General features: G+C 34.9%; 1 protein-coding gene across 1 annotated transcript; it reads left to right on the plus strand.

Annotated features, from left to right (window-relative positions):
* Window positions 1-1,233: 1,233 nt before the first annotated feature.
* LOC133337047 (protein fem-1 homolog B) lies at window positions 1,234-5,374 on the plus strand. Its single transcript, XM_061545310.1, is given in 7 exon segments — window positions 1,234-1,452; window positions 2,989-3,256; window positions 3,395-3,522; window positions 3,647-4,459; window positions 4,518-4,738; window positions 4,809-5,092; window positions 5,157-5,374. Coding segments are annotated over 7 exon segments (2,097 nt in total). The 3' UTR covers window positions 5,321-5,374.
* Window positions 5,375-14,740: the final 9,366 nt, after the last annotated feature.

Raw genomic sequence — 14,740 nt, forward strand, 5'->3', positions numbered from 1 at the left:
GGTTAACCTTAGAATAAACCTGGATTTTGTATAACTTGGAATCTCCTGATTACAAAAACATAATCAAAAAAGAAGAAATTTGAAAGAGCATTGCAGAGAAAAAACAAATAATTGATATTTTGTGCCGCTAGCCGCTAACTCGTTCGTTTGGTTTTCACGCCCGCGAAAAAGTACGCCGCTGACACCTGACTTTCTGGTTGTGTTTAGACTCTAATACACTTATTTTAGAGTCTAAACGCAACCATAGAGTCAGGAGTCAGCGGCACACTTTTTCGCCGGCGTGAAAACCAAACGAAAGAGTTAGCGTTAGCGGCACAAAATCGCAATTATTTGTTTTCATTTTCTGACAGAAAATTGTACGTTGTGCAAACCAAATTTAATTTATTATTTAATAAACAATAATGTCAATGAACTTGTGGAAAATCATTTTTTCCATTTTATTTTTAAATGTATCTTCCATTTTATGATTAATTCGTTAAAAAAACGACCACAATCTTTGAAAATATTTGTTGTTTTAACAGCACTGCCATATGTTTTGATATAAATTTCCACTGAAATGTTGGTAGCACTGCTGATTTTTTCCTAAAATATGGTAACTCAATTGAGAGCAAGAGAGAAAATTTGAGTATGACGCTGAGCAAAAATGAATAAAATCTATTCTAGAGTCAAGCCGCTAGACGCGAACGTCAGCCTTCGCGATTTCCGTTGCCAATAAGAAATACACTGTAAACGACCGTCGCTGACTCTAGACGCTCTGGTTGCGTTTAGACTCTTAGAGTGAATGCACGACGGATTTATATTTCATTTCAGTGAATTTTTTGAACCAGATCACTCAATCAAAGTGGATCATCCATCAGAACATCTGTTAGTGTAATAAGTTGTCAAAAGAGTTGTTGCAATTTAAGGCATTAAAATTAAAAACATTATTTTCTGAATAAAAATCTATGAATTTTTGAGGAAATTGTTTGGAAATACATTTCTTAATATATTCTGAATTAAATGGTTTGAATTAAATTTGGCGATAGATTATTTTTTCAAATATGTTTTTGACATTTCAAATCACTACTACAGTTTTTTGTTGCAACAGATTGCTTTTGCGTCTACCTTATCAAATAGCTACCATGGGCCCAAATAGCTAAATTGTTCTGTAATTATTAATTATTTACATAGGAAGACTTTCGGGAGAGATATTTAAAATTCAGTTATATTTTTCAATACAAACGACCTAAACGTATGTGCTCGAATTCTAAAGACTGGGAGGACAAGAGAAGAATAATGATCGAGGAATTGACTGAAGAGTTACACCAACTTTTCCCATCAGATGGAAAGAAAATATCAACATCACTGATCACCATGCTATATTCCACAGCGAAACTCAATCATGCAAAGCTATTGGTGTCCACAATGAATGAAATCCGAAATGAGGAATTGCGAAGTTATCTGCTGAATATGGTAAGGACATGAAAATATTCAATTTGCAATTAATCATTGCGGGATGATTCAACACAAAAATGCACTCCGATTCAAATTAATTCCTGCGTGTTCATTTACTACGGTTTTTGCGTACTTTGTTTCTATTTGTCATTACAGTGAGAGCATCTCTTTGTTTTCAATATCGTATGTACTAAATATGTAGAAAAATTGTACGCTATATAATATGTATGAAGAATTGAAATAAATTTCGAGGCCTAATGCAGATCATAGCTTAGATCTATGAACGTAATATATGTACTGGGAACAAGAGACAGTTGTTAATGATTTAAATCTTATTATATATATCTTATTATATATATAATTGCGATTGTGGTGTCTTCGTTAGGAAATGGGCGAACCGCAATTATTAAAAACCCCCAAAAGGGGATAATTCTGCGTAGGAGGACGCCCGTTAAATGAGTTCAATTCAATTATGTTCTCCGTCCGCCTGGAATTTGCAATTCTTTGGCATTATTACGGATACATTTATGACATATCATTTTCCTAAACTTTTTAGACCAATAAAATATCAAACAACTAGAATTACTTTCTAAAGAAAATGTATTTAGAAATAAGGTTTATTTTTGATAGTTTCGATTTGCATAGCTTCTTGATTATTTGCGTCGTAAATTCTTAGCATTTGCAGTGTGTGATTTAGCTTCTTTCGATTTGCGCCGCGTTTTTCCTTTTCTCGTCGGCGACGCAAGACGGGTCTCTACATAATTATCTGCTTTATATAGTGCTAGGCAATATATACTGCTAGGCACATCTGTTCAAATTCGTTATATTCAAGCATGTGTTGTTAACATGTTTCTTTATTTAGTATTCTCTCCATCGAGACGTAAGCCGGCTTAATATTTTGTCTAATGTGTGTGAGAGAGAATACAATAATAAAGAGAAACGTAAGTGTTTAGTAGCAGCTGCATTGTGCGCGAGCCTTGAGCCTTCGCACGTTTGTAGGGGATGGCATGTGCCACAAACATTCAATGTTAACATATACCAAATGACTATTTCTTTCATCCACCAAAGGAGCTAGTTAGTTGCATTACATCCTTCGTATACTCCGAACATATCTTTGTTAAACAATTGATTCTTACAATAAAATGTCGTTGTAAGTATCGAAAAGGATATACATATATGTATATTTCCTATAACTAAATAATTTAAATTTAGAAAACGTAAACAAAATTTCAATACGGCATGGCCTGGCTCGAATTTTTGGAAATCTCCGAAAACTGTGGTTTTATCTCCATATTTGACCTATCCTCCGGTGAGTGCAAAAATATGTTAACCTTTGTATGTTCCGCGTTATTGTACGGGAGTGATAATTGCATTCCTACCCAATGGTAATTTGTTTATAACTGTTAAGCTTTCTTCGGGCGGATTCAATGCACATACCTACAAATGCCAAAGCACTTGAATACTAGTTGTTTGTATTCAAGTCAACGGAAAATATGAATAAATACTTTTTTTTATTTGTAAAACATACTCTTTTTACTACACATTCTTTTGTAGAAATTCGATGAGATCGATGGTCAGTCTATTACACCTCTCACAATGGCAGCGACTGCTGGAAACGTTATGTACGTCAAAACTTTACTTAACCAATACAAAGTCGATCTGGAGTGTGAATGCAATGTGATATTCGATGGGCTGGTAGTGTATGGCGCAACGGCTTTGTGGGTAGCTGCTGGATTAGGACACCTACAGATTGTCAAGTTATTGGTGCGACACGGGGCTAATGTGAATCACAACACAAAAGCGCAGTCCTCGCCGTTAAGAGGTAAATATTTAGTATTTCTGGATGTTCAGTGCCCAAACATGTCCTATAATCAGGTACAATTTATGAACATTATAGAATATTGCCAAAATAAGAGAAAAACTTTAGTATTTAGTATGGTATGTTCAACTATTTTTACAGCCGCATGTTACGCCGGACGATTGGATATAGTTAAGTACCTTATAGAACACGGAGCTGATGTCAATCTTGGAAATAAATATAACAACACCTGCATAATGATTGCTGCCTATAAGGGGCACACACAAGTGGTAAGGTTGCATGCAAAATTAAAGATTTTTTCCTTTAGTTTTAACTCATATCCATTAAAAGCTGTTGTAGTAATTGAAATACATGAATGCAAAATATAAATGTATGTACTTTGCCCGTTTATAGGTTGATACACTTTTAAAAAACGGCGCTAATCCAAATGAACAAGCGTTGTGCGGAGCAACGGCCTTGCACTATGCCGCAGAATGCGGTCACTTTGAAGTTTGTCGCTTGCTGCTGGATCATGGTGCGCGTTTGCAGGAAAATGAATTGGGACTGACTCCGGTATTGACTGCAGCTGAAAGGACACAAGAGGAAGTCGTCAAATTGTTTACTGCAAGACCAGGTCTAATGCAAAAAGAGGACATTATTATGGCTTTGGAGTTGATGGGCGCTTCATTTGCCAATGATAAGGACAACTACAATATTCAGAAAGCATACGAGTACTTGCATAAAGCTATGGAATTACGATTCTCCGATTCAAACAACGTAATACGAAAGATGGTTATGCCTCCAATACCGGCATATGATGATTGGCTTGAAACGGAAAATATTCCAGAGTTACAGGCAATCCGCTTGAATCACCATTCAATTCATATGGAATCTCTGACGATACGAGAACGCATCCTGGGTAGAAACAATCCGGACTTACCCCAGCCCATTGTGTATAGGGGCGCGGTTATGGCTGACCAAGGCCGATTTTCTCAGTGTCAAGTGCTATGGAATTACGCAATGGACCTAAGGATGATGAATGGCATATCTGTGGACAGAGACTTGCTGCGTTTTGCACAGCTTTTTTCACAAATCTTGCGTATGGAAGATGTAAGGCTGGACCTGGGACAGGTATTGTCCGTCCTAGTCAAATGTCAGCAAGAAATCGAACGGAACAAGCACAAGATATGCTACCCAGGACCCAAGGATGTACCCCAAATGATTTCAGTAAGTCTTACATGTCGATAATTAAAATTCAAAATATATGATTCACACTTTCACTTAGGATCAAAATGAACAGAACGTAGCCACCGCCCTTTACCTAATTAAAATCATAACCAGACTCCTGACTCAAAATGTAACAAACGACCAAAAAAATATTCTCTATTGTACAATTAAGAAAATTATAAAATGTGATATCAGACTAGCTGACGGCCAAACCCTCCTTCACATGGCTGTGAATGCCGTCACTCCAGTCGATGACTTTTATACAAATGATATTTGCAAGTATGTTTATAAGTAGATGATATTTGCAAGTATGTTTATAAGTTCATAAATACTACATATACCATTTCAGGTTTCCATGCTACCGGACTGCCCTTCTTTTGGTTCATGGTGGAGCTAATGTTTTAGCAGTAGATAATATGCGCAACACACCCTTACATACGTTGGCATCAAGTGTAAGAAGATCCAGATTTATTATTATGTCCGTCTTTTTCATCAAATGCCTTTAGTTTCCTAGAGACAATAATCACCTAATTACTCACGCCGAAAAAATTATCCAACTTTTGGTCGACGCTGGAGCTCATTTGGATGCAGTGAATTCTCAAGGCTTGACTCCAGCCCAAGTTAGCAATATTGGTGAGCTGAGTACGAAAGAAACTATTTATATATTTAATCTGTATCTGTTAATATTTTCTTAAAGGCCCCCTTAACGCGATAATAATGAATCATACGAATTCATCAATATCTTTGAAATGTATTGCATCACGTTGTGTAGCCGTCAACAGACTTAAGTACCAAGGACTCGTTCCCACTATTTTGGAATCTTTTATAGAAATGCACTGTACAGAAAAGTACTTATCATGAGGAGGTCAAAGTATTCCAACTAAACGACAGAGTTTATACATATTTTGTAAAATCTTTATAGCCAAATAAAACAACATAGGTTAAAATCAAATAGTCGTATATAATTTGGGAATTATAAAAACTTTTTATAATTGGTAGTACAAAATATTGGATGACGGATCACAAATAGCCAAAAACAACCTGCAAATTAAATAAATAAAATTAGTCATTGTTTTGATATTTAACATAATTGATATTTAACGTAACTTGTTCCGGTTGGAACCACAAAATTGTTTCTGGAACTTAGTAATTGTTTTAAAGTTTACATCCTCCGAATCGAGCAAAGGAAGGAAGATGGACGTGTCATTGCAGGAAGATGTTGCACGCAAAAATGGAATTTGAAGATAAGAATCAAAACATTTAGATATAATGCGATAATTGTTGTCTAGAAGAAAATTTATTTATCTTTAATGATGTAGATAAATTTGTGTAGTTTGAGTCGCTTATTACCGGTGCTTTGTAAATAGTTTTTTGAGCTTATTCATAAACTTACCGAGCTTAAGATCTTGAAACACACGAGCTGCAACTGAAGCTTGAAGTTTTTCATTACAACCAATGCTGGCAAATTCAGTTATCTGCAAAAGAAGGAATTTGAGGCAATAATTTAATATCGCTAACGTCGACTTACCAATTGAATAAAATCCATGTTTATGAGTTGTTTATTCCCAGGTTAATTTGAGATACAACAAAGTTCAACTTGCTAATTTTATGAAATCATGCACATATCTGTAATTGGCATTATTTATTCATATACTGTTTGCATCGCCTTAAAATATTTGTTCAGATTCCATTACGAATATACATTTTAGATCTGAGAAAGCTTCTATGTAGATTTAGCCATGTACGTCCGTTAGAACCGCGATTGAGTATGCTATATTTAATATAGAGCTTTGAAGTGTTGTATATAAATGGATATTATGTTTGACATTGAAAATCAGTCCATATAAAGGTCCCTTTATGTTGAAGATCTTTGCAAACCGGATTCATAGAGGAAAACAGTGTAATGTGGCATATATAACACGATAAAATGAAAATTTAGGAAATACGATATCAAATTTGTATGACTGTTCCAGAATCTGCAAGAACGAACAAATATTTGCTACGAAAAAATGCAACGTTTTGTAGATTCTTACAGTATGGCAACAGACTATATGCTGTTTATAAAATTCTTTTATAAAAAAGTAGAGTAAATCAGTTAATCGAAGTGTGCAATGAACGCTTCTAAGTGTCAAGTCCATTTCATTTATTTATTTTTTTAATATATCCTATATATATAATTTCTTCATTTTATTCTTTTATAAATTTGAAAGTTTAACCAGTTATAGTGTATGGAAACACACACTACATTGTTGAAGGTCATTCAAACTATTTTAAAAATTTAGTTGCAGGCCTTCTGTTATTTGATTTTGAATATGTACTACGAATAATACCGACTACTGAAACATGTCGAACCTACAAGTAGAGTTGTTGTTGTAACAGGTTGGCTGTTGACGAAAGTTCTTTCCTGAAAAATGTTGATTGAAAAGAAAACGGAAGAAGGAAAATATATTAATTAATTAATTAGGAATTCGGATTTGAAGAGGGTAGCCGGAGAAATTTTGCCACCTCTATTGGCTTTAGCCATAAGTCTATGGGCAATAGACTCGTAGGCTCGGACGGACAATTGAATAAATGGTGTGTGTCGTGAGGGCTTTGCTGGCAGGAGGGACAGCTGTTTAGGGTTCCGGGGACAATGCGCTCTCGATACGAGTTGAGTACATTGCTGTATCCGGACCTTAGTTGTGCCAGAATTGAACGGGTTTGCCTAGGAAGAAGCCTCTCACTCTCCGAAATTGCAAGAGGATGCTGTTGTAGGACTTTATTGCATATGTTGCCATTTATGGCATCGGGGACCGCCAGTTGATGCACGGATTTCATCGCGTTCGCTATCGACAATCTGTTGAAGTCCGATGGAATGACGTCTTGGATGCCATCACGATAGCGCCTGAAGTCCTGGCGGATGTGTCGCGGAGGTGGATCTGCCATCACAATGTGATGGTTAGGATGACACGGCAGATAGCATGCCAGCAGGAACTGTCTAGTCTACAACACATTATGTTTCTTGACTGACAGCATCCTGGTCTCCTCATGGAGGTGATCGACGAACGTCATCTGGACACACCCGGTTGCAATTCGGAGTGCATTATTTTGGGATGTTTGCAATGATCTCCATTGTGTGTCACTAAGGAAAGAAGCCCAGACTGGGGCAGCATAATTCAGGATGGAACGACCTATAGCCTTATAAGTCGTTACCAACGTTTCTTTATCCTTGCCCCAGGAGGTGCCAGCCAAAGCTTTCACCTTCTGGTTGATGTAATTGGAATGCGAGGAGAAATGAAGGAGGCTATCGAAGACCACCCCAAGGATTTTCGGATTATGGACGGTGGGGATGCGCCTACCTTCAACGGGAATGTCAAGTTCTAGATTGACTTCTCGCGTCCAGGAAGTGAAAAGTGACACGGTTGACTTTGCAGTGGATAATTTTAGATTGCGCTTCCGGAAGAAGTTGGTGATGGTGGCTAGATAGTTGCAAATTCTTGCACTTACGTCGTCAGTGTTATTCCTAGCTTTCACCTTCTGGTTGATGTAATTGGAATGCGAGGAGAAATGAAGGATTTTCCCCCAAGGATTTTCGGATTATGGACGGTGGGGATGCGCCTACCTTCAACGGAAATGTCAAGTTCTAGATTGACTTCTCGCGTCCAGGAAGTGAAAAGCGACACGGTTGACTTTGCAGTGGATAATTTTAGATTGCGCTCCCGGAAGAAGTTGGTGATGGTAACTAGATAGTTGCAAATTCTTGCACTTACGTCGTCAATGTTAACGCCGGACGAAATAATCGTACAGTCATCGGCGTACGACACCACTGAAACATCTGGTGGAGGAATGGGGAGTTTCGCAAGATACATGTTGAACAAAATGGGAGAAAGGACACCGCCTTGCGGTACTCACATTTTGATCTTGCGATATTTGGATTTTTGGCCACGGATCTCAACGAAGGCCTGCCGCCCATTAAGGTAGTTGACAAGCCAACGTTTGATATCAGACGGAAGGGTGGAATTTGTGATATCGGATATCAGCTCGGAATGATCGACCGTATCAAACGCCTTGGACAGATCTAGAGCTGCCACAATGGTCCACAATAGAGTTGTTCTATCTAGTTCAATTAGCTGATCGCTCTTTTTAGTTCAGCTCTTTTGACTGAACTAGTTCGGTCTTCTAGTTCAGTAGTTCAACCGTTCGCAATTAAGCTATTTTATTCAGCTGTCGTTTTACTTTACTAGTTCATCACACGTTTATGGATCAATATGGCGAGGATATAAAAAGAAAAATTTGAGAACAGTTTATGAACCTATAAGTAATGGATTTTTAAAGAAACTTTTCAAAAGAATTGATGAACCTATAAGGCCATGGTACAATTATAAAAGGTAACAGCAAGTCCCAGCTGATTTGATTCCAACGTAATACTAGTATGAATTTGACAAATGTTTTTAAAAATCACCCAACAGGAAAATTGTGAACGCATACAATTCGAAATTGTTCTTTATTAAATGTCCTCCCGTATTCTTTTTACTCAATCTGCCTGTTGGGAAAGTTTGAGGAAGCAAATCGTTCTTCATTGAATAACTCGCAATTTCCTGCATTTTAATATGTGTTACACAAATCAGTGGCAATAGCTTAATTACACTGTGCTACAAAATAACAAAAAAATTTTTTTCAGGGGTTCTAATGTACCAATTCTGTTTATTTGGAGTCTCTGGACCACGAAAATACCTTTGGTTTCTCTGGGTCACTTCGAAAATTTATTTTATAACGGTAAATATAGAGAAAAACGTGGTTTCATGGATTTTCAATTTAAAACTCGAATAACTTATTTACTTTTTAACAGATTTATATTATTCTTTTTTTTTCTTTCGAAGAGTACAATTTTTCCTTTCAAACAAGATATATACTTGGTAAATCGGTTGAGGATTGGCTGAGTTACAGCGGTTGAAATGTGAAAAAATACGTATAAAATGACAAAATTTACTTTTCTTCGGGCTGTACGATGAAATTATGGCATCAAGCCATATAAGTTTTATTGTATTACGGGGAAGAAAATTAAATTAGCTTTCGAAGATGATAAAAATCAGAAAAATCGGTTAAAAAATGGATGACTTATACACATTTTTGTATTGATTCAATGCATATTCTCTAAAGGAACTATAGGTCTATCTCGTTTCCTTTTGCCTGTTGCAAACATAACGGTTTATAACAGGAAAAGATACAGACCCATATTTCCTTTAGAGAATATGCATAGAATCAATACAAAAATGTGTATAAGTCATCCATTTTTTAACCGATTTTTCTGATTTTTATCATCTTCGAAAGCTAATTTAATTTTCTTCCCCGTAATACAATAAAACTTATATGGCTTGATGCCATAATTTCATCGTACAGCCCGAAGAAAAGTAAATTTTGTCATTTTATACGTATTTTTTCACATTTCAACCGCTGTAACTCAGCCAATCCTCAACCGATTTACCAAGTATATATCTTGTTTGAAAGGAAAAATTGTACTCTTCGAAAGAAAAAAAAGAATAATATAAATCTGTTAAAAAGTAAATAAGTTATTCGAGTTTTAAATTGAAAATCCATGAAACCACGTTTTTCTCTATATTTACCGTTATAAAATAAATTTTCGAAGTGACCCAGAAAAACCAAAGGTATTTTCGTGGTCCAGGGACTCCAACTAAACATATTTGGTACATTAGAACCATTGAAAAATTTTCGTGTCGCACAGTGTTATAGGAAATTTGTGGAAGCGATAGAAATATAAATTTGAAAGATTTTCATTCATGTTTTTCAAATTATGTTTTGAGGATTCGAAAATATTTTTAAAATATTTGATGATGTTGACACTAGTATAACTTACAAAAACAAATTTCATGTGGTTGTTGTATCGTTTGTTGTACAACAACACTTGCTGTTACCTTCTATTATTATACCATGTTATAAGGCGTGGAATAAAAAAAGGTTCCAAAGAATATGTAGGCCTACATAGGGTAGATTTTTTAAGAAAAGTTTCGAATTAATTGAAAAAATTACTGGCCAACATTATTGTAGGCAACATATTTTTTATTAGTGAATGCGCTGTTAACATGCAAAATAAAACTCGATCGGTGTCGCTTCCACTTAGACCAAAACGAACAGTAAAATGCTCACATTTGAAATAAAAGGAACGATTATTCCAATTCGTTCTTTTAATAAACTAAAAAAAAAAACGACTTTGTAAGACCTAGTTCAAACGGTCTTTTAGGTGAAGGTGTCTTGTTAGTAGAAATGGAAGTCGTGAAGTGAGACGAACTCACAGTGGATGGCAATGGAAAAAGGCGTGGGAGATTGCCATCCAATAGAATTCTTAGTCTTCAAAAGCAACATCTCAGTAGATGGACTACGAGACTTGAACTTCAAATGTCACCAAAGCTAAGACCCCCAGAAGCATATCGGTTGAAGAGCAGCTCTATACGACGCCTAGCAGAAACAACGGTACGCTACGTATTATTTATATAATGTGAACAATATTATAATACTTACTTATCCCTTAATCAACCAAAAAATCCAATTCACTTTGTCGTTCCTTGTGTTGAGGGCGTTTTGGTTGGTTTGTGCTTTTTGTGTGGCTTTAGTCAGATCCAAATGAGAAATGAGACCGTCTATATATCTAAACATCGAATAAGAGAGACAGAAGAGAATAACCGATAAAGGCCAGATCGAAACGAAAATGACAGGCACTTAGAATGTTTACGAATGAGTGTGAAGCATAACGCCATGGCGCTCGTCATGTTTAGAAGGAAGGCAAAGAAGAAAGGACAAAATTTTTTTCGTTCCGTTCGGCAGGTTGCCACATGGGTAAACATTTGCTCATGGTAGAGCTAGAAACATGAAATTTTGAGTGTGGGTTGTTGATATGTAGGCGTGAGATGTCGTAGGCGTAAAGTACTAAAATGTACCAAATACGGCACCATTTGTATTAGGCGAACTGGAAGAGCAAGAATTCTGAAATTTGGGTCACTGATGGGATGTTAGAAAGATGTGCAAAAGGGTGTGACAGCCACCAATTCTGGTATGGCTGATGTATTGGCATTCAATTCAGCATAACGCGCCACAAGCCAATATAGAGGAAACCCTCAACTGCAACCTCAGATTGAATTTGTTGTGGTTAGAAATACAATTTTAATGTTTTTTTTTGTAATTTATTTTATTTTTTTAACACACAACTGTTCGAAACAAACAATTCTTTATTAGTATTGTCATGGTACAATTATAAAAGGTAACAGCAAATCCCAGCTGATTTGATTCCAACGTAATACTAGTGTCAATATGAATTTGACAAATTATGTTTTTAAAAATCACCCAACAGGAAAATTGGGAACGCATACAATTTGAAATTGTTCTTTATTAAATGTGCTCTTGTATTCAATTTACTCAATCTGCCTGCTGGGAAAGTTTGAGGAAGCAAATCTTTCTTCAAGGAATAACTCGCTATTCCCAGCATTTTCATATGCGTTACACATATATATGGCAATGGCTCAATTATAGGAAAGATGTGGAAGCGATAGAAATATAAATTTGATACATTTTCATTCATGTTTTTTCAATTTTTATTTTGAGGATTCAAAAATATTTCATTTTCAAAATAAAAATAATTTGATGATAATTTGTTTGTTTGTTTACATTTTTCTGTCAAATGAGTTGACACTAGTCAAGGTAGATATACAAGGTAGCCGCATCGGCGAATTTCTACAACAAACATCGGTTGTTGTATTTTGATATGTCAAAAATATTTTGCCAAAACAAACAGATTGGCAAGATTTTTTTACACAAATTCTTGTAGAAAATGTTAATAAAAGTATTGCCAAAAAAGCTCTTCGTAATTCGGAGATTTTCATTCATAATTTTGTTTTTTAATTTTTTGGTTCAACATTACAACAACATTTTTGACATTTATTTGTCCAACAGCTGGGCCGATGCGGCTACCTTATTAAATATACCTTGACACTAGTAGAACTTACAAAAACAAATTTCCATGTGGTTGTTGTATCGTTTTTTGTACAACAACACTTGCTGTTACCTTCTATTATTATACCATGTAGTATTGTGTAGTTCGTTCTGATCGGATTCGGTGTACGAAGGAACCAGCTTAATTTAAAAACGTTCCATATGTAACGAAAAGATGGAAATGGTGACGGTTGTTGAGCGTGTGTCATGTGATAGTAAACAGACAACATTCAGTAAGATTCAGCAAATAATCTGCAGATTCGCGAATTTCCTTCCACTTTCCAAATTGTTTATAATTGTACTTTCGAAATTAAAATGTTTGAAATCTTGCACACAATTCTTGGCGATAGGTCACAAGACAGCTGATACAAAAAAATAAAAATCTTTGCAATATCTAACTGCATAAAATTCTTTCAGTAAACTCCAGTAAGTTTGCAATTGCTGAACTGTCAAACTTGTTCGCTCACTTGAATCCCTTTTGATGGATATTTGGATAAACAGATAATATTTAGTAACATAGTTACCAAATATCGAGTAAATAGATACAACTAATATATATATATATATATATATATTCCTAACACCACAAGATATCGACCTTTAAAGGGTGACAGCTACACATAGGCTATGAAATAATTTATAAATTATTATTTATTTCAAATTGATTAGCTTGTGTGTGCTGATAGTAAAATATGTGTACTGATATTTCATCGTAATCGATCAACCAACTTTTATTGGTGATAGAGATCGTCAAAGGTGAACACACCTAAAATTTAAAAGTTGTATGCTAACGCAATCTATACCATATAGTTAAAACTAAACTCGCCAGTTTCAGGTTCCACCATAGTTGCAAGGAGAATATAATTTCAACCCTGAAACTTCAACTCCATGTGGATACTGACCTTGCCAAATGTCACCTTGAAGTTTCTAAAATGACTTTATCTTTTTTGACCGTCATTCAGTTTCCAAGTGGTGAGGTGACAAACATTTAAGTCACCATAAAAATTTAAATAAAAAAAATTCTTAAAATAGTTTTATAGTGAATTATATAATTCTATCATCTCTACAAGATATTTTGGACAAATAATCATTTGATGATCGCCAAAGGATTAACCCTCACAACAGCCTAGATGACAAATCGTTATATACAAGTGTCCCACCAACAGTCAACATATTGAGGGAGATATTTTATCCCGGATGATCATTCTTCGATTTTGACCTCACAATACACCACAGAAACCCAACCTCACCAAAATTACACCACATGGTTTGGCAATCCGGTGATTCTGAAAAAGGCAGGGAAGTGAGTACACAAACCTTTAAAGAACAACATTAAATTATAAAGGACAAATTTTACATATTAAGCCTTTTTTAAATATGAAATTAGCCAATTACCTGAAAAATCATAAAAATAAGTAAAATAATTAATGCAAGGAACCATTTCAAGACCATAATTGTTTAAAATATTGTTTTTTTATATTCCAAATTACGTTTACACGTGGTTGTAATTATTTGCAGTTTGATAGCCACTGTCATAACCTAAAAATAATATAGTTGGCTTTGAAGAATATGTTTAGGCGCAAATAATCATTGTGTCCTAAAATTACAATTAAAAAGGTACCTCGAAATGTATTTACAATTAAAAAGAAAAATTTACAAAGAAAATAAGGAGTAAATAAAAAAAAATGAGAATAAGATTTGGAAATATATAAGAATAAAATTAACAATTTATATATACATGCCAAACATATTTATGAAATCTATTATTATTAATAATTTGGTTATTATTTTAAAAGGAATAATATTTTTATTATAAAACCCAGTAAATTAGAAATTAATTACTAAAAAAAATTGAAAATAATAAATATTGAGATATATTTATGAATTATTTAAAAAAAAAAGTGGTCGCATAGTCTAAAGTGTTAATTAAAGGGGTATTTCCCAATATATTATTTTTGGCAAGGAAATACCATAGGATGACTGTAAAAACTCATAAGGGGAGGGTAGCCAAAGAGGTATAACACCTAACCTCTTGTAAATTTGAAATCTACAGAACCTTAATTTGAATTGAACGGTAAGAAGGTAATGTTTATTAAAATGCATCCGTCTATAAAATATGATTTTTTTGATAAACCTTTTTGAGTATTTAATTTCCGTTATAAAAATGGTACATATTTTTTTTTTAAATGTACAGTTCAGCGGAAGAAGAACCTCACCATCCGGCGAGCTAAGCCGTAGCCAAACACCTAAGTACCATTTCCCCTGTTAAATTAAAAGACTGTTACAAGGGTTTTTGGAAAT

Source organism: Musca vetustissima, unplaced genomic scaffold (assembly GCF_032173495.1).
Source record: "Musca vetustissima isolate MV318-11 ecotype Yass unplaced genomic scaffold, APGP_CSIRO_Mvet_v1 utg6013, whole genome shotgun sequence".
Lineage (NCBI taxonomy): Eukaryota > Metazoa > Arthropoda > Insecta > Diptera > Muscidae > Musca > Musca vetustissima.